Here is a 26,238-nt window from a genome sequence, read left to right as displayed (position 1 = left end):
TATTCTGCACATTTCCCTCTCAACTGAAGATGTGCACTATCCACACCCTTCATCTCTTTCACATTGTTTCCAGAAGAGATCTTCTTGATCTTACGTCCAAGGTGCCGCCTGTAACAGCTCAGACTAGTCGAAAACCAGGAAAAGGAAAGCCTGAGGTACAGCAGTAAGTGTACAGATCTCGATCTCTCTCTATTTTTCTTCCTTTTTTTTTAATCTCTATCTGTCTCTCCTTTACATAATATTGCATTTGTCCAATATCATTTACTACCCAATTAAATAGTTTGCTAATCCAGGAACTTTATAATCAGAAAAATCACTTTCTCACTGTATATTTACAATTAGTCTTTTCTCTGGAGATGTCTTAAATAAAGTAAATTCAAGAAGGATTTTTGTCAAAAATGGGAAATAAACTGGATCACCAGATGAGTGGTTTATATTTACACTCTGAATGAGGGTGTATCTCAGAAGTTGCAAAGGCCTCAGTCATGCCATTGTTATTCAGTTGTTAATTAGCGAGGTTTCTCGGGTCCCATTTCTAGAAGCCATAGATTTCATCATAACTTTCTCTTATTCTACTTACTCTTTAATTTCCTTTCTAATAGTATGAAGTTGAAATTTAGAGCTCCTGACCCATTTGTTTCTTTAAAATTCAACACTTCTGAAGTATATTTTTTATGTGGGAATTTGTTTTAAAGGATAATTTTGGGCTGGTTATGAAGTGCAATTAATGAATAAGATAGTATAGACAACGGCTACTGATATTGTGAAATTTCTCCTTTCAAAATCATAGTCCGACTGAATAAAATTCAGTAAATAATGTCTATCGTGTGGAATGTTATATAGTTAGCAGTTGGCACAACGCTGCCAGCGGACTGGGTTCAAATCTGCCACTCTCTGAAAGGAGTTTGTACATTGTCTGTGACAGGTCCTCTAGTTTCCTCCCACCTTTCAAAACATACACAGATTGTAGATTAATTGTGATATTTGGGCTGCAAGGGCTCATGGTGCTGAAGGGCCTGTTACGGTGCTGTATGTCTAAAAAGAATTTGTCACCCTGCTCGTGTGTCAGAGATCTGCTGTTGGATTTTGAATTAAGTGCTTTTGAGCCTTTCAAAATAACTTCCCTTGAGCTGATTGTCATGGGGAATTCTGAAAATGTTGTCCAAGAACTTTGAATTATCCCTCTTACTGGACATCTGTACATGAGATTGGCCCTTGCATTGAATCTTGAGATTGATTAGCCTTTGAAGAATTTAATGATATAAATTTATTTCATTAGCCTACCTGGTGTTTACTTAAAACAACTGGCTGAGGCTATGACATTACGGGAAACATGATTTTTCCAAAGTGACATTTAAACAACGCCAGAGCACTGAAATACTTGCCTGATAAAAAATATGTCCTTTTCTACAGGATAGAATTGATGACTCACTAATGCTAGTTGCCCCTGTTTACCATAGATTTTTTCATTTGTTTTATTGCTTGAAAGAGAGATTGAACCTTTATAGGTATGCTTGCATTAGTGAGTTTATCTTTAATTGATATAATACATTTCATGGCAAGTATCTAATGGAATTTAATAAAAAGTTAACTTTAATGAGACAATATAAGGAAACCATGGGATTAGGCTCTGAATATATAGCAATTGATAATTTTTGCTATGTGGAGCTTTGAATGTGCTTAACATGGATGACTGATCACAGCAATTGTCACTGCACTAGATTGAGCAGATTTGTTGCACATTTAAGCATTTCTGCTATTCTTGTATAGTAAATCTCCAACACCATTAGTTTGGGATAAAGTTTGAGGAAGAGATTAATTATCTGCAGTCAGTTGACAAGTCGTATACTTCAGCAAGAGGCAAGATAGAGCAAAAAATGTAATCATTACTTATGAAATTCAACTCCATTCCAGTAGAGTTTTCTCATTTGGGCACTTATGGAAAATAGTTAACCAACATACATTTTAACTAGACAATCAAGCAACTTTAACGGATTATATTTATATTAAATAGGAAATTTCAACTAAGTAAACAACATTTCTGTCCTAGGTCAAATATTGTATCAGCCTGTGCAAGGCAAAAATGCTGGTGCGTCGTAAGGAGATTCAGTGGGTCAGTCAGCTCTTGGTATGGCAACTTAGCTGGAATTCATCAAAAGGTACTGCTTACATCAAAAATATGTTTGGTTTTAAATAAACGAGGACTTTTTAGATGAGAAGAGACTGGAGATGGAGATCATATGGATCATACTGTCCTGGGCTGATGAATTGAATGATCATATATGCGGTATATGGAACATTATTACAACACAGAAAACAGGCCCTTTGGCCCTTCTAATCTGTGTTGAACTATTATTCTGCCTAGTCCAGTGGTTCTCAACCTTTTTCTTTCCACTCACATACCACCTTTCTGAGATACATTTTTTTGCAAAGCAAAAAGGTAGTTTGCACCTTATTTTCTGCAAAGTATTTAGTAGCATAGTACAGAAATTTGAACTTTGTTGGCTTTTGTGATAAACTGATACGGTTGCTGCAGAGAAATAGATCGGCGGTCACTCCTCAGGCCTATAAAAGTGACAGAAAGGATCACTGGAGTCTCCCTCCACCCTCCCCCCATCCCCTATTGATGAGATCTACCAGGATTGTTGTCTGAAGAGGGTGCACAAATCATTGAGGACCCCGCTCACAGCATCTTCTGACTGCTCCCGTTGGCAGAGCAAGCACCACCAAGCTGAGAAACAGCTTCTTCCCACAGGCAGCAAAAATACTGAATGACCAAAGGAACTACTCAAATTAATCATCTGAGGCTCTCATATTCATGAAACAATATTTATTTCTATGTAAGAATACTTGTCCTTCATCTGTATTATCTGTCTGTATCCGTGTTATGTCTGGTTGTGTGTCCATGTGTTTTGCACTGAGGACCGGAGAACGATGTTTCATCGGGTTGTACTTGTGCAATCAGCTGATAATAAACCTGACTTGACTTGACTTGACCGAAGGAATATCCATACTGAAAAGAAGATTGGGACTGGGCAACCAATAATCTGAGGATTTTAACCAATATTTATTTTACCATCCTTCTCAACTATATATTTTAAAATCAATTGGAATCTATTTACATTACACATGCTAACATTTGGACATCCTGATTTACAGAAGTTAGAAACCAACTCTAACAATGAGCATCCCAGTAGCTAGTCCAGGCTATGTAATGACTATGCCCTGTATATTGTGTAATTATTTTGAATATAAATATAAACCATACAAGTATTCTTTAATCTTTCATCCTATTACTTAGCTTACTAATATGTCTCAGAAGTGCAAATTTTGAATGATATTAAATCAGCCTGATACAACAAAGTATATTCCTTCAGACTTGAGCTATATGTCAATGAGGTTAGTATAGACCCGAACCATCTTAAATTTCAGTAAACATAATCCAGGGTACGTAGAGTGGTGACAGGAAGAGGAGAGGCCCTTGTTTTGATTATTAAATAATGCACACTGCAAGATAGCACACTGCATACTTGTGTAGAGATCACATTCTGTGGCTGAACATCCAACCTGGATCCAGCATTTTCTATCTGCAGAAAAGATAGATTCAATCCAAGGACAATTACACAAAGGATATTGATGCTTTGGAGAGGGTGCAGAGGAGATTTATTAGAATGTTGCCTGGATTGGAGAACGTCATATGAAGCAAGGCTGACAGAGCGAGGGCTTTTTGCTTTGGAGCAACAAAGGCTGAAAGATGACTTAAATGATAAGATCATGAGGAACTTGGATAGGGTGGACAGCCAGCATTTTTTCCCAGGGTTACAATAATAAGTACCAGAGGGACCTGTTTAAGGTGAGTGGAGCAAAGTTTAGTTGTGATGTCAGAGGTAAATATATTTTTACTCAGAGAGTGGTGGGTGCTTGGAATGCATTGCGGGGGTGGTGGTGGAGCCTTGTACAATACAGTAGGGACATTGAAAAGACTTAACCAGGCACATTGATATTAGAAAAATAGGTTAGATGTGTAAGATAGGGAAAAAGTAGATTGTTGCGGAGTAAGTTTACATAGGTCAACATCATGGACTGAAGGGCCTGTACTGTGCTGTAATGTTCTCTGTTCTCATGTATCTAAATACATGCATTTCAAAAATACATCACATTATCCCCAAAATTTGTGCTGTTTAAAAAGGTTGTAGAATATAATAGTCATGTTTCTAATTATTAAAGTTAATATCTCCTTCTTCCCGTACACTGAATTACTACTTTGCAATGGAAACATAATTAACATAAAATAGTAATTACTGTGTTTATTATTACGTTGCAATCATATCATTGAAAAAGATTAATCAACAGGCTACCACCCTGTAAAGCTGAATTCAAGGGAAGTTTGTTCATACCAGACATAAACATCTACGATATTCAAACCATGGTATGCAAAACAAATAACTTTGCGAGTGCACAATATGCTGTGTTTATGCAGCCCAATTTCCTGTCCAAGAGGTCTCAGCTCTTTGTTGGACACCCTTTTATGAAGATGAGCCAGTTGGGGGCCAGGAAGGGAAACGGCTAAGAAGCAGAAGGCATCAGCGGTTTGGCAGATGCAGGTGAGAAGAGTCTGGATAGGGGAGTAAAATAAAAATGAAAAGATTTTCATTTTTGAGAGAACAGGCTGAAACAATGTGTTTGCAGGACTGTCCTTGTATTTTCTTTCATTGATCAAGGGATATGGACTTCACAAGCTTAGCCAGCATTTAGTTGCCCATCCCAAGTTGCCCTCAGGTCATTGTGATAAAGGAGAGACACATCCTTTATCACAAAAGGATAAAGGGGAGCTGGGTATGGAATGTGAGTATGGAGCCTGTGCAGGGAAAATCAGCGGAGATGAGGTCAACCTGGAAAACAAATGCCTGATTTTCAGCAATGGGTTGGGGGGTGGGGGGGGAGTCATGGTCCAGAAGGAGGTATTAGGAAGTGTCATAGTGAAGCAAAACTGCACCATCCTTGTTGTCAGATCTGAGGTTGACTCAGTGAACACAGTACTGGAAATCCAGCTATGGAGTGAAGGAATGGAGGAGATAAGTGACAGCAGGCAAAAAAAGATCGAGAGGATAAGAAGCAAGAGGGAAGGGTCCAAGTGGGTCAGGAATTCCCTCAGTGATGGTCAAGAAGCTACAAACTCTAGGCCTCTGTGCCCCCCTCTGCAACTGGATCCTTGACTTTCTCATCAGAAGGCCGCAATCAGTACGAATTGGAAACAACGTCTCCTCCTCACTGATTATCAAAACAGGCGCACCCCAAGGATATGTGCTTAGCCCACTGCTCTACTCATTATACACCCATGACTGTGTGGCCAGACACAATTCCAGTGCTATCTACAAATTTGCTGATGACACTACATTTGTCGGGAGAATCACAAATGGCATGAGGAAGCGTACAGGAGGGAGGTAGATCAGCTCATTGAATCGTGTAACAACAACAACCTTGAACTCAACATCAGCAAAACTAAGACTATTGTTGACTTCAGGCAGAAGTTAGGGGAACGCGGCCCAGTCCTCATCGAGGGCTCGGTAGTGGAGAGGGTCAAGAGCTTCAACTTCCGAGTTTCTGACCTCCACGTTGATGCAATCACAAAGAAGGCTCGCCAGCAGCTATACTTTATGTGGTATCTGAGGAGATTTGGTATGTCACTAAAGATTCTCGTCAGCTTCTACAGGCATTCTGTCTGGCTGCATTAATGCTTGGTATGGAGGCGCCAACTCTCAGGACAAGAATAAATTCCAGAGGGTTGTTAACTCGGCCTGCAACATCACAGGCACCAGACTTCACCCCATACATGAGGCAGTGCCTTAAAAAAGCAGCCTCTATCATCAAAGACCCCCACCACCCAGACAATCCTCTCTTCACTCTGCTACAATCAGGAAAAAAGGTTCAGGAGCCTAAAGATGAGCACTCAACAGCACAAGGACAGATTTTTCCCTACAGCCATCAGATTCCTGAAAAATCAATGAACTATAAACTGCCTTACTTGTCATACACTATTATTTTTTTTCTTTTTTCATAATAATGTTGTAAGATGGTCATAATATGAATGTTTGCACTAAGATGCTCCCGAAAAATACCAACTTGTTCATGACAATAAATTCTGATTCTGAATTCTGATGATGCAAGAACAAGCCCACTGCATATGTTGAAGGTACCTGCCCATAGAAATGGTTACAATACAAAGTCAGAATAATAGCTCAACATCATGTACAACCTTAAAACTCACTGAGGTGGGGAAGTATGAGGCTGAGGCCGAAGTCTGTTGGAGAGGGGACAGTCTGAAGGATCAATGAGAGTACAGTGAAGATTTAGGTTGAGAGGAGTGAGGGCCTCAGATAAACTTGATGAGGAAGATCAATGCAGAAGAGTGTTTGCATCAAAGTACTGTTGGATCTTGCAACCCTTGGTGGTGAAAGGAAAGAAGAGTTTTGTTGATGTGTTGGAAGAGGTGGCTGAAGACATGGAATTAAGGACCTAGACAACTCTGAGAAGGCATAAGCCATATTGCTGAAAACGGGTCAAGAGCATGTACGTATGTGCTGGTACGTGGCTTCCAATGTGGATCCCGTGATACGCCAAGATAAATGATTTGAGATGCACTGAATGTCATGGGTGAAATCCACGTCAGATTAATCCAAACTGAAGACATTTGCTGAGGAAAGAGGCATAGTGTGGTGGCAGGTCTCAGCACGTCCCTGATCAAAGGCAAGAAAACAGAAAGCAATGATAGTGAACCAAGTAAAAGAAACAGATGGAAGTTGTACTCGAGGGAAAAACAAAACTCCGTCATGGGGAAGACTTTGTAGATGCTGGAGAACTAAAGGGAAGAGTCAAAAATTCTTTAAAAAGAGCGTGTTTAGCAGCCTGAGTGGGGTGTGTGTGCATTTATGCATGTGTGAGTGCATTTTGTGAAGGGGGGGGAGGGTGTACGCAACTGTTTGCTCTAACTGAATACATTTGAGGTAGCCTCAAACTGCAGGAGCTCTTGCATTCACAAATTCAGTGAGATGGTGGAACAATGTTGGAAAAAAATACCATGCTCTGGAATGTGTAACACAAGAGAGACTCTTGGCCCTTTGACACAAAGCACCTTCTTCTGGAGTGGGCTTCACTCCCCAAAATTCTAGAGTCTTAGTTAGAAAGTACACCCCCTTTCTTCAACCTTCTGCTCTGCCATCCCTGTAACAGTGTTACTAAATGCAGAATGGTGTGGCTCCACAGAAAGACCTTTCAAGGACTGGAGCCTTCACATGTTAGCCACTCGACTAGTTTCCAGATGCACTAATTTCACCGGTAAATTGTCAGGTCATCCTTTCTATGGAATCAGTACTTTACTGTTGCACTAGGATAAAGATCAAAATCTGGGATTCTCATGCACCAGCATTAATCCATGCAGGTGAACTGCATCCTGCTGCGTAAGTGTTCTGAGAATCATGGAGTCATACAGCACAGAAATAGGCCCCTCGGTCCACCACCACCATCAAGTCCCTTTGCTTCTTTTACAGAGTAGATGAGTCTCAAATCACTGGCTTCTTCCATGCACACAAGGACTAGACCTACCAAAGTAGTGAATGGTCATTGCAAACTTCTTCATTCCTTTTCCCAACACTCCTACAATAAATCACACATGCCATATTGAATCCAGATCAGACCTTTCATGCGCTAAAGGGCAGTTTACAGTCATGAAATTAAAAATCTAATAGGCGCTAAGAGCAATAGGAGAGCAGAAGATCGCAAAAATATCCAAAAAGCTGCAATGGTTTGCATTCCCAAAGATTTAATGTTGAGATCTACTTTTTTCAAATTGGGTGAGGTTAAGTAGGAAAAATATGTTGAACTTGGGACTGCATCTAAAGAAAGGGAGGAGAACAGAGAGTGGAAGAGTCTGAGAAATAGAGTGAAAGTATCATCTACCAAGACACAGGTTTGACCTTAAGCATATGATCTTCTCACCTACCCACCACTACAATCAAAGGAAAGAAATGTAGAAGAGTTTGATCCTGGTGATGAGAGGATTTGTCCACACTAAAAGAAATATGTTCAACATTACACCTGTGATACAATGACTACGTCTGTGTACTACTGTTCAAGGTGTGACTGGTCTTGCCTATAGAATCATGTACTGTACAGTTAAACTCTTGGAAAGTATATGTTTGTCCTGGAAGTCATGCAGCTCAGATTTTTCAAAATGTAATCAGGCTTTAAAAATTGCATGATATTGACAACATACAACAGAAATTATGCTCATTTAGTTGATGTATGACTTAATAGGTAATTTAATTGAAATATCTATATTTTGATAGGAATTGTATGAATAGAGTAAACTTTTCTCCAGGTATTGGTGACAAATGGATGTTACCTTAAAATAGTGACCGAGCCATTCAAGAAGGAAGTTAGAAAATAAACTACATACAGAGGATGGCCAGAATGTTGAGAACTCTTCCATAAGGCAGTTCAATTAATTTCAAACTTTGATCATTAATGTTTTTGGTCAAAAGTCCTTTGTCAGAAATGGGAAGGAGAGAAAAGAAGTTTGCGCACTTGTGGGTAGGGGTGTCTCTAAGAGGGTAAAACTGGGGTGACTGTGGAGAAAAGATGTCATCTGGTCAATGAATGAATGAGACCAGTTGGAGGGAGAACATAGAAAAAAACACAGACAAAAGAATATGGGAGTTGCAAAATACAGAGTTGGAATATCAACCCAGCAGGTCAGGCTAGGTACTTAGGGAAAAAAAAGGGAAAAACAATTCTACCAACCCAACATGGTTAATTAATGAGTGATAAATTAATATGATTAATGATAAAACAAAACAATTCTCAGTTATAACTAAATAACATTTTCACATGGTAATACTGTAAAATTTTACAGTAATTGATCCCAGAGACCTGAGCCTGGTACTTACTATTACCCATGATGAAATAATGTGTTTTTAAAAAATCCAGGACCTGTAGGATATTCTGAAAGAAAAGTTAAAAATAATTCAGAGTAGGTAAGACCATCCAATTTCCTCACAGATAGGTTTTTGTTACAATCTTTCAACATTCAAATTCTCAAACCTCTTGAATGCTCACAGCTGACAAAAGCCCTCTAACTGTTGTTAGATGTCTCTGGCATTTAAAAGCACCTCAGAAGAATTTGACCAACTAAAAATAAAAATTGTTTTGAAATACCAATACTTGAGCTTAATGGAAGGGTTCAAATTGTATTAAAAATATTTATCTGAACTTGTATTTTCAGTCAAGTTCAAGTTTATTGTCACGTATCAAGATGTAGAGGTATTTTGCAAGCAGGCCAGTCAACATCTCATTCATAGTGCAAGTAAAACACAGTACAAAAATGTAGTTACAGCGAGAGATCAGCCCTTCAATTGAGTGTGGAAGGCGAGCAGCAGTTACTTAAAACGAATGAAGTTTATTGTCATATACCTGAGTACAATAGACAGATGCAATGGAAGTCCGACACTGCAACTTTCCAAGTACATAAAAACACGACACATAACATTTAGGAAGGGGTAAACATGAAGGGAAGAAGAAAAATAGTCACAGTTGGTACTACTAGTTCGTTTGCGGTTCTCTGCCTGTGCGGGGCTGGCGAGGGTCTCCGACCGGACCACAGGCCAATCTGCCTTCTCATGGCGAATCTACAGACACTTGATGTTCATTTCTTTCCCTTCCGAAATGTCTGTGCACCAACTCGCTCCATGTTTCGATCTGAGGCTGTTTCCTCGGTTATCCAGCTGACTTTGTTGAGCTGGATGTGTCATTATCTTGTCCCTTTGTTCTTTCTGGTCTACCAGCTGCCTCCTTGTTCAGTCCCGGTCCTGGGCCGTAGTTTCCTCGTTTGCGTTCCATCTTCCAGCACCAGGATGACTCAGACGGAAGCAGTGCCCTGGGGCTGACAGTGTGTTTGAAGTGAGATCAGGTATGTGATTGCTGCTGCCTGACGGACTCCCAACTCACAGGGTGTTAATGAGAACTCCAGTCAAGTCTTCTGCCAAAGTGCACTAAAAACACACACCCAAAGGCTCCCACAATCGCGCACACACGAACCCACAACGGGTGAAGAGGAATCCTTTTGGCACCATCGGGGTCCACTCATGGTGTAACCGTTCCTTTATTCGAGCACGACCCGGACTATAGAATTAACTGCATTCCCTGAACGTCCGTCAGAAAAATCGATCCTTCGCACTGGAAGGAGGGGGGGGGAAAAAAAGAATATTCCCGAGGTAAGTTCATGCAGACTGTCTTTTAGCGAGGTAGGAAAGTTGAAATGGTTGTCTCATCCTCCGTCCAACGAAGTTGGTTAAAAGCAAGTTATTATTTAATCTTATTTGGATTATTGACAGAAGATTGACAGAAAGTGACATGTGAGACCAGGACGACCCTGACGTTTTCCCTTGAGTAAGATCTAACTATGACCCAGGAGATACCATATCAGGTAAACCCGGTGAATGAATATCTGCAGTTTGTCGTTGGAGAGGTCGGAATACAAATAATTTACAGTGAGCTGAAATATTGATGTTGTAGTTTTATTCTTCCACGCTACTTCGCGATCAAAGCTATTGATTGGCATTGAAAGAATGGAGCCGATAGTTGCCCTCGAAGATCAGGCGTGGTTCTGTGGGAAAAAGGACTGTCTCCAACTCTTTTCACTTACAGCGAGTCTGTCTGGGAACCCAAGCTCAATGTCTCGAGTCAAAGTCTCGACTGTCCCTTTCTGCCTGGCCCGTTGTTTGCTCCGAATTCCAGCATCTCCATTTCTTGAGTTTCTCCAATTCCAGTTCAATTATCACGGGCAACCCCTGGTGCATTGGTAAAACACAGGATTCTGTTGACACCGTGGTGAAGTGGGGGGGGGGGGGGGGGAGAACACAGAAGAGAAACTCAGCAGGTCAAACCGTGCACAGGTGAAGATCCATCACCAACGTTTCGGGCTTGAGCCTTATAACCCGGAGCCCGAAACGTTAGTGATGGATCTTCACCTGTGCTACATAAAGGCTCGGTTTGACCTGCTAAGTTTCTCCAGCATTGGTGTGTGTGTCGTGTGGTTTCCCCCCCCCCCCCCCCACCCTTGTTCATTGTGATCAGTTGGTCTGAAGCCTACTTGACGCGATGCTTGGCACTTCTTCCTCTCTCTAGAAGTTCGTTTGGTGGACCAGCCGATAAAGCTCATTTTCTATATGATCAGCAACCATCTTGTTCTATGAAGACAGGTCATCCAGCAGCGCAAATAGGTTATATATCTTTCCCTCCTCTGGAGGCTGCGAGACCCGAGTTCCCACAACACTTTTGTGTCTTTACTTCACCCATCAGCGAGTTGGGTTTTTTTTAAATTGACTGGTTGAGCTCTCTGAAACCCCTGGTCCTGTCCCAATTCGATTAATGTAGAAGTATAAATTGGTGTTTGATGGTTAGCATGGATTCGGTGGGCCGAAGAGTCTGTTTCCGAGCGGTTTCCTTGCGAAGGAAGTGAGAATAGAACTTGTGTTTTGTTGCCTGCATTTGCAAACAGTTGGTGTCTGGTGGACCAGTTCTTCGGGCAAAACCTCCAGATGAAGATCAGAATATTCTTGACCTCACAGTCGACAAGGCAGGTGTAGAAGTGGGGATTTTATCTGTTCTTTTTTCGTTCCATTTCTCAAAGCATAAATTGGGCGCAAAGATGCGGCTCTCGCTTTGCTTCTTCAAGTCGCTGCCTGCCGTGGGTGATGAAGAGCGCGGGGATTCAGCCTGGACCCCAATTCGCTTCTGTGGTCCGCTCAGTGCCGGAGAGAGGCAGTATCCAATGGCCGGCATCGACCATTCCTCTCCCTCCTCGGACGTTTGCTCGCTCCTCCGGCCGTGCCCTGCCTGACCCTCGGTCCCTCCAGCTCCTCGCTGTTTGCACCGGGTTCCCGCCCCTGCAGTTGTGCGCGTTTGGCCCAGGCCCTGGGAACGAACGGCATCAATGTTTCGTGCCCCAAGAAGGGGGTCAGGCCAGGTGGGGAAAGGATCAAGCCCAGTCCAGTTCTCGGTGGTACCGGCATCTCACTGGGTTTCCCCCTTGGAGCGCACGTTCGGATGGATTTGTCCTCGTCAAACGCGCACCCTCCTTCACCCTTGGATCGCTCGGGTCGGAAGGACAAAAGAAGGAGCAGAGATTCGGTACCGATTGTATGTGTCCATCTCGAGGGCAGGGAGGACCAGTCGGACTTCAACTCACCGAGTCCGAGAAGTCTTCCCCAAGGCATGCGCTTTTCATTATGTTTGTGTGGAATCGGCGATGGGAGGGGGTTCTCTGTCTCATCAATGATTATTAATAGGTCCTCTCTCTTAAATATTATTAGAACCATGTCCCAGAGTCGACCAAATGCATCGTTCACCCAAACTACTGATTAGAGTTGCGTTGGACATCTCGCCGAGGCGCCCTGGGCACAGATTAGTTGGATTCGTTCCTCGCAACAGTAAGTTGGCAAATTGGGAATGTAGAACTATAATTATTTGTGGTTATTTTAAAAAATACAAATGGAATAGTATAGAGAATATATGACAGGAGGGGTCTCGCCGGTTCCACTAAACCTCTTTTCATCATTTTGATGTGTTTTTTTTTAATTCCCCAAATCTCACGGTCATATTCATTATTCCATGTTTTTACTGATTCTTCACTCCCGTCCAAATGTTTCCCTCCTGAAGTGATTTAAGAAAGGCAGCATTCACGCTTCTCCCGACCTCCCATTCATTAGAGCCGTCCTGCTCGCGTCTTCACCGGCTGCCGACACCTCCGGTGGCCAATCTCAGTCTCACTCAATTTCACCGGCTCATTTAACCAACTTCCGCGTTTATTGCCAGAGATAAAAGTATTTACAGCTTATAACAGCCGGGTACAGTGTTAAAACAGCATTTCCTTGCAGCACTTTTTAAAAAAAAATGTTTCTAAGTAGTAATTCTAGTGATCAGTTAACAGCGCGGAATGTGGGTAAAAGCACACTAGATATTCAGCATGGATGGAGATCTGCCCCATACTGTGGGACTGGGCAGGTTACACTAGACAACGAAGATTTTGCTTTCTGAACACTTTTGGGTGTATTTTATGGATTTTGGACTGCTGGCCATGAAAATCACCTTAAAATTTCCTATCATATATATAATCATATAACAATATCAGTACGGAAACTGGCCATCTCGACCCCTCTCGTCCGTACCGATTTAAGTGATCTCCTCTAGTCCCACTTACCTACATTCTGCCCAAAACATCCATGCACCTAACCAACTTTTCCTTAAATGACAGACACCTACCATTTTTTTGATATAACCCATTTTTGCGATATCCTGTCTACTTCAAGCATTCAAAACCAGGACATGGTGAAAATCATTTTCTGCATTCACCCTTGGACGTCTTCCCTGCGGATCTTGGTGCAGTCAGTGATGAACATGGGGAAAAGTTTCCCCAGGACATGGTGAAAATCATTTTCTGCATTCACCCTTGGACGTCTTCCCTGCGGATCTTGGTGCAGTCAGTGATGAACATGGGGAAAAGTTTCACCAGGACATGGTGAAAATTATTTTCTGCATTCACCCTTGGACGTCTTCCCTGCGGATCTTGGTGCAGTCAGTGATGAACATGGAGGAAAGTTTCACCAGGACATTGCAACTGTGGAAAAAAGGTATCAGGGCAACTGGAATTCCATCAATGCTGGCCGACTATTGTTGGATACTGACACAAGAGTCATCAGATGCTGAATACAGATGAAAATCGTCAGCAAAACCATTCTTAGGTTGGTTGAACTAACGCAATGTGTCAGTACAATTATGTTCATGTTAAATTCAATAAAAGTTTATTTAATGTTTCTCCAATTCAGCAAATCTGAAATCATCTTTGTGTTCAAATTGAAGTTTTCTATCATTATCTTAAACTTCAAAGGAGTCAGGGAAGTGTAGGTAGAGAGTGGAAAAGTAATGTTGAGGCTGAATTTGGATCCGCCACGATAGAGGAACCTTAAAAGGCAGGATGGCTAAACCAGCTTCTAATGTTCCCATGTTTGTGGATGTAACAGTCGGCAGAACTGAAGAAGAGACAGGATATGCTGCAACCCAGTTAAATCTCATTCTGTGTGCTTCTTCTATAACAACATGAAGGCCACTTTGCCACTTAACGGAGGTGCAATAGACAGTATTGTAAAAGTGCTGTGAAGCAAGAATATGAGCTCCTACACTCACTAGTTTTTTTTTAAATTTTTTTATTTTTCACACCATAAACCACATTGACCATGATACAGACATTTTCCTTTTCAAATATATACAGTGTCATTTTCTCCCCCCCCCCTTCTCCCATCCCACCCTCCCTACCTCCCCCCCCCCATCCATTTAAAGTACAAAATCTAAGATACATTAAACCAGTCAAACAATGTTGTCATTCAATAAAAATAAACAAGAAATTCCACTGAGTCAATTCTTTTCATTTCCTTCTCCTTTCGTTAATTTAGGTAGTGAATGTCCCCGGTAGGTTTTCACTATTGTGTTTCATGTAAGGCTCCCATATTTGTTCAAATATTTCAATATTATTTCTTAAACTATATGTTATTTTTTCTAATGGAATACATTTATTCATTTCTATATACCATTGTTGTATTTTCAAATTATCTTCCATTTCCAGGTTGACATAATACATTTTTTTGCTACGGCTAGGGCTATCCTAACAAATCTTTTTTGTGCACCATCCAAATCAATTCCAAATTCTTTGTTTTTTATGTTACTTAGGAGGAAGATCTCTGGATTCTTTGGTATATTGTTTTATGTAATTTTATTTAATATTTGGTTTAGATCTTCCCAAAATTTTTCTACTTTCTCACATGTCCAGATTGCATGAATTGTTGTTCCCATTTCTTTTTTACATCAAAAACATCTATCAGATACTGATGGGTCCCATTTATTTAACTTTTGAGGTGTAATGTATAGCCTGTGTATCCAGTTATATTGTATCATACGTAACCTCGTATTTATTGTATTTCTCATCGTTCCAGAACATAACTTCTCCCATGTTTCTTTTTTTATCTTTATATTTAAATCTTGTTCCCATTTTTGTTTAGTTTTACCATTTGTTTCCTCATTCTCCTTTTCTTGCAGTTTAATATACATATTTGTTATAAATCTTTTGATTATCATTGTATCTGTAATCACATATTCAAAGTTACTTCCCTCTGGTAACCTCAGACTGCTTCCCAATTTGTCCTTCAAGTAGGATCTCAGTTGGTAATATGCCAGCACTGTATCTTGAGTTATATTGTATTTATCTTTCATTTGTTCAAAGGATAAGAATCTATTTCCTGAAAAACAATTTTCTATTCTTTTGATCCCTTTTTTCTCCCATTCTCTAAAGGAAAGGTTATCTATTGTAAAAGGGAGTAACTTATTTTGCGTCAATATTAGTTTTGGTAATTGGTAATTTGTTTTATTCCTTTCTACATCACTCACTAGTACTTCATAATGGTATGTTTAAAAACATGAAACGAGGTGTGCACCTCCATGCAAGATTGGACGTGAAGCCCTTTAGCTTGTACAACTCAAGATTAAGAATGGAATCAGAAGGGTGTTCGTCAGAGAGCCATCATTCATTGATGGTTCTGCCATTTTCATCAATGCTCACAATCTATGGCAAGAACAAATGGATTACCTCTCAAAAGCTTTTGGTTCAAGTTCAGGTTCCTTTATTGTCATGGATGGCTGAGTGGGTGGATGGATAAGCTTATGATTAGAATGGCAGAGCAGTCTCAATGGGCTTATTTCTGCTCCTATATCTTGTGATACACCAAATTTGTTCACTTTTGTATGCCCGAGAGGCACATGAAGAAAAGCTTCAACCAAGATGAGAAAGAGAAACAAACGAGAGTCCCTTCAGAGTGACCTTGGATCCCGTCACCCCCTCCAGTGCTGCCGCCTCCTACACTTCCTGAACCTCTGTAGCCACATGGCCGCCTCTCTATCCAGCACCCTCCTAAGCCCCTGGTTCTGATCTTTCAAGGCCCTTCGGGAGACTTAGTTTCCATGAGCCAATCTCAACCAGCTCATATCCTTGTTCTCACACAGAGATTAGTGAGTATCGGAAATACATTGCCAGGGGTGGAGGCTGGTACAATAGGGATTTTTAAAAGACTTTTAGACAGGCACATTGGTGCAAGAAAAATAGAGGGTTGTGGGTGTGAAGTTGGAAGGTTTAGCTTGTTGAGTAGGTTGACACAACATTGTGGGCCGAAAGGCCTGTACTGTGCTACAGTTTTCTATGCTCTAGCACATACAAAACATCTCATGCTGCTACAAAGTAGCACAAGATTCCCCTTCATGAGATTAAATTAGAATACCATTCAATAGTTTAGCTGACGAGGTTCCTCCATGGTTTGCAGATTAAGAACTCAGTGCTCACACCAGAAACAGATCCTTCCACCTTCAGCAGGCAAAATAAAGGATCATGGAACAACTGCAAGCTTAATATTAAGACTGAAATGCTTGTGCATATAGCATGCATACAGAGCATTCCTGTACATGATTGGAAAATGCTGGTAGGTCATACACATGGAGAGGGAAGAGAAACAGCATCCATCTGTTATCTACATATCAGATACAGCAATGAGCTCTCTAAACCCTTCTCCATTAACAATGGCGTGAAGCAAGGCTGTGTTCGCGCACCAACCCTCTTTTCAATCTTCTTCAGCATGATGCTGAACCAAGCCATGAAAGACCTCAACAATGAAGACGCTGTTTACATCCGGTACCGCACAGATGGCAGTCTCTTCAATCTGAGGCGCCTGCAAGCTCACACCAAGGCACAAGAGAAACTTGTCCGTGAACTACTCTTTGCAGACGATGCCGCTTTAGTTGCCCATTCAGAGCCAGCTCTTCAGCGCTTGACGTCCTGCTTTGCGGAAACTGCCAAAATGTTTGGCCTGGAAGTCAGCCTGAAGAAAACGGAGGTCCTCCATCAGCCAGCTCCCCACCATGACTACCAGCCCCCCCACATCTCCATTGGGGATACAAAACTCAAAACGGTCAACCAGTTTATCTATCTCGGCTGCACCACTTCATCGGATGCAAGGATCGACAATGAGATAGACAACAGACTCGCCAAGGCAAATAGCGCCTTTGGAAGACTACACAAAAGAGTCTGGAAAAACAACCAACTGAAAAACCTCACAAAGATAAGCGTATACAGAGCCGTTGTCATACCCACACTCCTGTTCGGCTCCGAATCATGGGTCCTCTACCAGCATCACCTACGGCTCCTAGAACGCTTCCACCAGCGTTGTCTCCGCTTCATCCTCAACATCCATTGGAGCGCTTTCATCCCTAACGTCGAAGTACCCAAGATGGCAGAGGTCGACAGCGTCGAGTCCACGCTGCTGAAGATCCAGCTGCGCTGGGTGGGTCACGTCTCCAGAATGGAGGACCATCGCCTTCCCAAGATCGTGTTATATGGCGAGCTCTCCACTGGCTACCGTGACAGAGGTGCACCAAAGAAAAGGTACAAGGACTGCCTAAAGAAATCTCTTGGTGCCTGCCACATTGACCACCGCCAGTGGGCTGATATCGCCTCAAACCGTGCATCTTGGCGCCTCACAGTTTGGCGGGCAGCAACCTCCTTTGAAGAAGACCGCAGAGCCCACCTCACTGACAAAAGGCAAAGGAGGAAAAACCCAACACCCAACCCCAACCAACCAATTTTCCCTTGCAACCGCTGCAATCGTGTCTGCCTGTCCCGCATCGGACTTGTCAGCCACAAACGAGCCTGCAGCTGACGTGGACTTTTTACCCCCTCCATAAATCTTCGTCCGCGAAGCCAAGCCAAAGAAGAAGATAGGGTCACCATTGCAGAGGTTCTCCAAAGCTAAATTTACCAAATGGAGCAACACATTTCAGTTATAGGCCATTGCATTGGTTGGGTCACCTGAACCGATTGGAAGGAAGTTTTCCAGCTAAGGGGATATTAGCAGGAGCCACAAAACTGGAGCCCCGAGTTTCTGTATTAAAATGCATGCATGCAAGATATTAAAGCATTTGGAATTGATGCAACATTTGGGAAGAGAGAAGGAAAATTAGGATCTCAGGTTCTATTTTATTCCTGAATTTTCCTGTACCCTAGTCCTACGAGAAAGAGCGAAGTGTATGAGTCAATGTGTTGGGGTAATATGGCTGTCATAGATAAGGAACTGCAAATCTGTGAGAGTCGTGAATTATTGGATTAAAGGTGTGAGGGGGCTGGAGGTACAACATAGGAGGTGAAGGACAGACTATTGATTGACCAGAGGTAGTAGTGTGTTTGGTGAAAAGGCTACATTTAATGGAGCAATGAATGAGGTGCAGTTGATAGGACGCACTGTTTGAAGTTGATTTCATTTTCTCTTGGCCACTCATTTCTGATCATCACAATTCTTCTAATGCAATATCCATGTTCATGGACATGTACTCCACATCCTTTCTCCACAGCCTCTACAACATGTGTCTATAGCATCTGTCATTTATCTTTGTGGACAAAGGATCTCTCCACTTTTCCTCACAACTTGCACCAAAATCTCCGATGCATCAGGACACAAACACGCTCTGTCTTGCAATCGCAGCAAACTGCAGAGCTGGGAGAGCAGTGAGTGAAGGCACAGTGCTGCTCTGAAGTTTCAACTGCCTGGTCCTAATGCTGGTGGTTCCGTACGGGCTTTAAGCGGTTTGTTAAAGGAGCCAACAGTCTTTCATTTTAAAAAACCTCTAACCACGGGTTCTGTGCTCAGAATGGCGGTGCCTGTGCTTGGCAGCGGCCACAAAGGTCTGCTGACTCTGGGAGAGCAGCAGACCAGCACGGCATTAAAAATGGGGAGAACGCCCCCTGTACAGAAGGAGAAGCAGAGGAAATGACCCTACAGGCAAGGTGATCATGGCAGCAGACCCGCAAGGGGCTCAGCAGCTGAATGACCCACACGAGCTGCGGGCTGCTGGCGACTTGTGGTTGGGGGACCCACATGGGCTGCAGGCTGATGGAAACTGGCTCATGGGAACCAGGTATCGAAGCCAGGGTTCAAGGGGAAGAAAGGCTCTCAAATGAGCCTCAGGCTCCTGGTCGCACAGGAGGTTTGGATCTGGAGCTCAGATTGCCAATTGATCGAACATGAGTCTGTGCATCTACAGAGGGAGCACTGGAGGCAAATCCACAGACAGTCTGAAGGGACTGTCTTTTGCTTCTCTTTCTCTCTTACTGTAAGAGGCACCAGGTGACACTAATGGTGACTCTTTGCCTTACGGCAAGCAGTAGGCAACTCCATGTAATAATACATGTTCTGAACATGACAATAAAGGAATCTTGATCTGAAATCTCAGCCACGATCCCTCTATGGAGTGCAACCGGTTTTAAGGTGGCACAAGGCAAGTGATAATGGGTACTTTGGTGATACAGCCAGAATGGGAATTTCTGGATGCATGCAACGATCATGTAAAATAATGCCGTGGTCAAATTTAATCTGCTGCCTTTCTCACAATGTTAGGGATTACATTGCATTATTCCATGCCCATTTTCAAGTTACCTAGCACGGAAAGAATAGCCCAGACAAGTTCCCCTTTCCAAAGCCAAGTTTTCAGCAAACCTCCAAAACGTCTCTTCAGTCATACCATGTAAACCTGAAGTAATCTCATCCCAATCATATCTTCAGTGTGACCCAGAATGGAATGAAATTGGTGAAGAAGTTCACAAATAGGTTTATGTCAGAGGCCCTGGCTCATCACATTTCAATCTCTGATTCAGTGTTTCAGTATCCATTACATACTTTATCACCAATAAAAATCCAAACAACGTGAAGCTAAAACCAGAACAGTGTGTTGTAGTGAATGGTAATGATGTATTGTTTCCAATCTTTCTCTCAGAGTTTTGCTTTTTACATTTAGTACATTTTTCCATCCAACGTTTGTTGGAAATATTCAACAGGTTCATCACACTTAGGGTGGAGATGCAGCATCAGACTGAATAGTTTTCAGTTTTCCCGTTTTTGTCTTTTTTATCTTTACTGTGAAACACTTTATACTTTAATGATTTCAGTTCTGGAATATTGGAGGCAAGGCTTATGTTGTGATAGACCTGTTTGGCTTTTGAAATTGGTGGCAGGTTAGGTCAATCACTGCCTATTCTGTTGGAGATTTGAAAAATCCCTGAAGATCACACTTATTCACTGCCAAGCTAGTAGATATGATATAAATAGGTTTAGGTGAGGAGGGAGATATTTAACAGGAAACTGAGGTGTAATTTTTTTTTTACACAGAGTGTATGGAATGGGCTGCCAGAGAAGGTGGTAGTGACCGGTACCGTTGCAATGATAGTAAAAATTGGATAGATACATGGAGAGGTTGGGTTTCGATCAGTGGCTTTCAAACTGTCCCCCTAAACTCACATTCCACCTTAAGCAATCCCTAGGCCATAGGTGCTTTGTGATTAGTAAGGGATTGCTTAAGGTGGTATGTGAGTGGAAAGAAAAAGTTTGAAAACCACTGCTTTAATTGTACCTAATTGGCTCATTATGTGCATGGTTTCATAACTCCAAAGGAAATGGGCCGAGGACAATTTTTCTCAAGCAAAATATTTCAATAACAATTGGGAGTGATTCTCAACCTTCCCTTCCCACTCACATACCACCTTAAGCAATCCCTTACTAATCATGGAGCTAAGGTGGAATGCGAGTTGAGGGGGGCAATTTGAAAACCATTGGTTTAGAGGGATATGGCCCAAATGCAGGCAGATGGGACTAATGATGGTGGAAATTTTGGTCAAGTTGGGCTTCAGGGCTGGTATCCACCTTGTATAACTCTATGATTCCACAACTGAACCTAGTTTTACAGTGAAGAGAAGATACCTTTTTAGTACCTTGCACTAGCTTTGTTTCAAGCAGTACATTTATTCCTCCCAATAATTCATTCCAAACTTTGGGCTGGTGTATTTCTGGAAGAAATGATGATTGGAAAGCAAAGAAGTTAATCCATTTTCACAAAGGGCTCTGGATAGAATGCACCTATTTGGATAAATGTGGGACATTATGAATTAATTAGACTATTTCATTGTTAACTGAAGCACCTTGGATTCATGTGTCATCAAAAGGTAGCACCACCCCTTTTCTATTGGTGGCTGTAAAATGTGTTGGTGTCTTGGAATAGAACATGGACTAGAAGTGTGAGAGCGATCACTGAGCCTTGACTGACAACTTTAGAAGCTGGAGCAGCCACAACTGTATCCAGTATTCCAAATGACACTGGACAACACATTTTTTTCAAAAGTTTGCTTCCTGAAAAAAAAAATGAGGATTAAGATAGACAGCTTCAAGCTGAACCCAAAGATAATTTCAGATTTGCTGCATCATGCAGGAAGTTGGAGAAATGATACATTAACTTTAATTGAATTTAGCCTGTTTAACCACATAATGACGCTGACACATTGAGTTAGTTCAACTGACCTCAAAATGCTGATTTTCATTTGTACTCAGCATCTGGTGCCTCTTGTGTCAGCGTCCAACAGTAGTCGGCCAGCATTGATGAAATTCCAGTTGCCCTGATATCGCTTTTCCATGGTCGCAATGACCTGGTGTAACCTTTCACCATGTTCATCACTGACTGCACCAAGATCAGCAGGGAAGACGTCCAAGTACAGATGCAGAAAATGAATTTTCAATGACATGTTGCACTCATGTTTTGTATGCTTGAAGCATGTTAAAAATATGACAGGTAATCACAAAAATAAGTTATATATTAAAAAAACAGTAAATTATAGGAACATTTTAAGATGAATTTTGTGATCGGCAGCTCATAATCTATAAAATACACCCAAAAGTGTTCATGAAGCATAATCTTCATCGACCAGTGTATCCTAACAGGTATTTTTTATTTCCTCAGCATGGTTATCAGTTGATGTAACACTGGAGCACCAACCTAATCTCACCTCAAATTAATAATGTAATCAGGGTGGCATAAACCTGTGTGGTGTATACAGCAGGAAATATGGGAAGATGGGATAGGGCTATCTTCTATCAGCTTTGTCAGGTATCTGCTTCAATTTCCTCTCCAATCTGACCTTCCTGCATTAAAGAACCTAGTCTTGAGAAGAGGAGCCATTTCTGGGCCCAGGTTCACATTCTGGAATGTAACTTTAAGCACTTTTGTTTGAGAACAATTAACACCCATGTATTATATACATATCCTCAGCTGCTCCCACACTGTTCCAACAACTTGGGTTCAATTGTGACCATTGCATAGAGTTGGCAATTCTTTCTATGGCCCATTGGATTTCCTGGTGTCGCTCCAATATCCCAGAAACATCCTGGTAGGTTGATGAGCAATTAGTGTGTGTAGGTAAGTGGATCAAAGTAGAATAGATTGACTTTTGAGAGGAAAAAAGGTTGGGGAGTGGAAGTGTTGATATTTCTTTGCAAACTGGCCTAGACTCAATAGGCTGAGCCAGAATGATGGTTAGTGGATTGGACCCCTGCTGCCACCCATTTTGGGAGGGGGGGTTAGAAAATGGACAACTGCAGTAGTCCAAATTTTGGTATGCTATTCTCTACATATTATGCACAGCTCTTGAATGAGAGCATCCTTAAACTGGCCTCGAACAAGCAGAAAGGGTACTTTTTTACATTGATTAGCAGAATGTGGATGAAGAAGTGCCATGTAATGCAACTTAATGACTTGCAAGGCAACTCCAGTTAAGAGTCGAGCACATTGCTGTGATCTGATGTCCCATTTCGCTCAGGCTTCTTCTCTAAAGAACAGGTGCTTTACGACAATTTGACTCATCGCCATTAACACATTTTCAGATTCATTAACATTTTCATGGCCCCATTTGAATACACTCTGCTGACTGCTTCAAAATAATATGCAATATTCTATTGTTAACTGAAAATGCTTAAGGACCTTGAAGGGGCACTAGATACCCAGGTTCAATTCTCATCTCAGGTGATGTCTATGTTGACTTTGCATTTCTCCCTGTATATAACACAGAAACAGACCCTTTGGCCCAGTGTCTTGCTGAGAATGACCCATTTGCTTCCATTTGGCCATCATCCCATTAAACCAGTGGTTCTCAACCTTACTAGCCACAGAGCACCTATGGCAACCCACTTCCTTTGGAAGCTTGGACTATTGGTGACATGGGATAGTTACTGTTCATCCCGGATATGCACCACCAACACATGGAAAAACTTGTCCTTCAAATCCTTTATGTCTTTTGCCTCTCTTCTTAAACCATGCCCTCTTGTTTTAGACTCCCCAATACTGGGAAAAATACTGTGACAATCCATCTTACTTCTGACCCTCAGGATTTTTATAAGGTCACCTCTCAGCCGCCTTTGCTCCAGGGAAATGAGACCCAGCCTATCCAGCTTCTCCTTATAACTCAAGCCCTATACAGACACACACCTTTTATACTGACACAATCCTTTTAGATGTGGGTTAGCAGCTTAATTGTCCACTGAAAATTGCCTCGAGTGTGCAGAATTTGCAGGGAGTTGGAGATCCTGAAGGGAATAAGCTGGTTCAGGGTTAAAATTGTTTCTGTACTGTGCTTCTCTGTGACTATATAGATGACTGACAGTAATTGCACAAATCTGGAATAATCACTTTCTTTTCATTCTAGGGCTTGGTTGCTCCATTGTAAAGATATCTGAACAAAGTGAAATTCCTCAGTACAATTCCTCCGACAACTTTTGCATCTGGACAAATGGCCAGTGTTTCTGGTACACCAAAGAACCCCGTTACTTCACGTCCTACTCAGTACCAGTGTTAAGCTCAGAGTTCAGTCAGGGGGAGGTTAGAGAGGACCTCGCAGTTTAGGCTTGTCTCAAGCATGCTTTGAAGTGTATCGTTTCAGAAGCACATCTGGCTAATGTTCCAACACTTGGCAGCAAGTGCAAAGTGTTGTTTCCTCCTGATGTCCCAATCGGGCCAGTACAGTCAGGAAACCCAGAAATCAGTTGAATGCTTTTAACAATCGTGGAATTCCTACTTTATCTTCTGCTGAAGATTCAAGATGAACAGAAATTATCCCAGGTCACTGATGGACAGCAGGGCAGTGGGCGCTCCTAACTACATGCAGTTGGGCATACCTCTAGTGCCTGACCCATCCACACATCCGAACCAGCACCTTTCCCATGGCGACAGCTTGGCTCATGTTCCATTTCTTGTCTACCCAAGCCTGGAGTCAACCTACTATGATACATACGGTAGCATGTTTCCCTACATGCCGTTCCATGGACACTTTGGTGTTTATGACTGTCCCTTTGAGCCAGCTTTCATCCAAAAGAGGAATGAGAGGGAGAGGCAGAGGGTCAAGTGTGTGAATGAGGGCTATGCCAGACTCCGCGATCACCTTCCTGGGGCACTGGCAGAGAAACGGCTGAGTAAAGTGGAGACCCTGCGAGCCGCGGTCAGGTACATCAAGTACCTCCAGGACTTACTCAGCCACAACCCGGAGAGCCCCCAACAGTCGACCGAGGACTCCCAGAAGAACAGAAAGGCTCACAAGCCTTCATCCACCAACCAGGACTCCAACAGTGACGGCGAATCAAAACACTCTTCTCCTGACTGTGAGTCAGAGGGCAGGAACAAATCCGCCTCAGACCGCAGCTGATGGTGCAATCTACGACCACTTAAATCTTCCCAAGCACTTGCCCAGAATCCATGTTCTGCTGTTCTATTACAAAGGAGAACAATTTTAATAAATAAAACGTACTCATGGACTGGTGTTGTTTAATTGTCGCATCATGCAACTAAATTTTTAAATTTTATTTAGAGTGCAGTAGAAGCCAATTCTGGCCAATTATACCAAATTAACCTACAACGCCATATCTCTATCCCTTTAAAGCTGTGCCCTCCAGTTCTACCTTGCTCTGGGATAAGACTTTGACCACTATCCAATCTGTCCCCTTTATCATTGTTTTATCAAGATTCAATTTATTGTCTTTGTAATAAATCAGTGTCATATTACATGAAATTGCTTTTGCCTGCTGTAAGGCAGACAGATTCGCCATTGGCAAAATTGTCTGAAGCATCTCTTACCGTCAGAGAAAGAGAAGCAGAAGAGACTCTCCCCAGAGTCACCGAGTCTCCGTGGATTAACCTCCAGCACTTCCACAGCCTCCGCAGCCGCACAGAGTCCAGTCCAAACCATCAGCAATCCGTGCTCCAGATTTGGGAACCCCTCAGCTCCTTCAGCACCCCCAAACATCCTGGTTCTGATACCTGGTACCAGCCAGTTTTGAGCCAGACATTCCTCATTCTCCGATATTCCAGCGAGAATAAACCCAGCCCGTGCAACCTGTCAAATCTGCTGCACCTCTCCTAGAGTTGATCACATTGCAGGGTCTTTGTGAGCCAAAGGACTTGTTTTTGTGCTGTACATATCGATATTTTGTGCAGTATTAATCATGCAGCCTCCTCCATGCCAATCACAATATCTGTCTACATGAACCCCATTGCCCGTATTCCTCTTCTCCTTTCCTGTCCAAGTGCCTGTCCAAATGCCTGCTTTGGAGGGCTGGATGAAACCAGAGCATCCGGAGGAATCTCACCCAGACACAGTTTCAAGCCATCTGCTAAGTGTACCGTGTCACATATCATTGATGCCGATTTACCTTCACGCCTCCCTAAATGGTGCAAGAGCTGGACCCGTGGGCCAGACAACAAGCAGCAAAGCCAAGTGACTCTGCGAATGGACGGGTCTGGGCTTGGGTTTTTTTTTCATCTGAACAACTTGTCTGCCTAGAGCTGGCATTTTTAATCAACAGTAATTGGACAATGTTATTAACTCTAGGAGAGGTGCAGCAGATTTGGCCGGTTGCATGGGTTGGGTTTATTTTCACTGGAACATTGGAGAATGAAGAGTGACCTTGTACAATGATTAAAAAAAAGGCACAGATTGGATAGATGGTCAAAGACCCAGAGCAAGGTAGAACTGGAGGGCACAGATTTAAAGGGAGAAGGGATAAGTGATAACTAAGAAAGTGATAACTTTCACACAGGGCAGTGGTTATCTGGAATGAACTGCTAGATCTGGTGACAGAGGCAGAAGATGTTTGGACAGGTACTTGGATAGAAAGGAGTAAAGGAAATCAGGTTTAATGCAATGGGATGAGTGTAGATAGACATTGCGATTGGCATGGAGGAGGTGGGGTGGGCCCTTTATTCTGCTGTATGATTCTATATATCGTTGCA

The 26,238-nt window shown here is 42.3% G+C and overlaps 1 protein-coding gene across 4 annotated transcripts; it reads left to right on the top strand.

Moving 5' to 3' along the window:
• Nucleotides 1-54: 54 nt before the first annotated feature.
• LOC138764957 (achaete-scute homolog 5-like) lies at nt 55-24,762 on the top strand. 4 transcript variants are annotated; one of them, XM_069941464.1, is made up of 4 exons: nt 9,978-10,268; nt 10,389-10,480; nt 12,369-12,485; nt 23,663-24,762. In XM_069941464.1, the coding sequence occupies exon 4, from the start codon at nt 24,056-24,058 to the stop codon at nt 24,653-24,655; it is 600 nt and encodes a 199-aa protein (XP_069797565.1). In that variant the 5' UTR covers nt 9,978-10,268; nt 10,389-10,480; nt 12,369-12,485; nt 23,663-24,055; the 3' UTR covers nt 24,656-24,762. The 4 variants fall into 4 exon arrangements, with proteins under 4 accessions (XP_069797567.1, XP_069797569.1, XP_069797565.1 ...); XM_069941466.1 differs by lacking the exons at nt 9,978-10,268; nt 10,389-10,480 and adding an exon at nt 55-2,159; XM_069941468.1 differs by lacking the exons at nt 9,978-10,268; nt 10,389-10,480 and adding an exon at nt 9,719-9,964.
• Nucleotides 24,763-26,238: the final 1,476 nt, after the last annotated feature.

The sequence above is a fragment of the Narcine bancroftii genome, chromosome 5 (assembly GCF_036971445.1).
Source record: "Narcine bancroftii isolate sNarBan1 chromosome 5, sNarBan1.hap1, whole genome shotgun sequence".
NCBI lineage: Eukaryota > Metazoa > Chordata > Chondrichthyes > Torpediniformes > Narcinidae > Narcine > Narcine bancroftii.
Note: the sequence above shows the minus strand (reverse complement) of the source record. Positions and strands in the feature narration are given on the sequence as shown.

Coding starts and splice junctions, on each gene's coding strand:
- LOC138764957 (XM_069941466.1), top strand. CDS start 24,056: ATGAACAGAAATTATCCCAGGTCACTGATGGACAGCAGGGCAGTGGGC.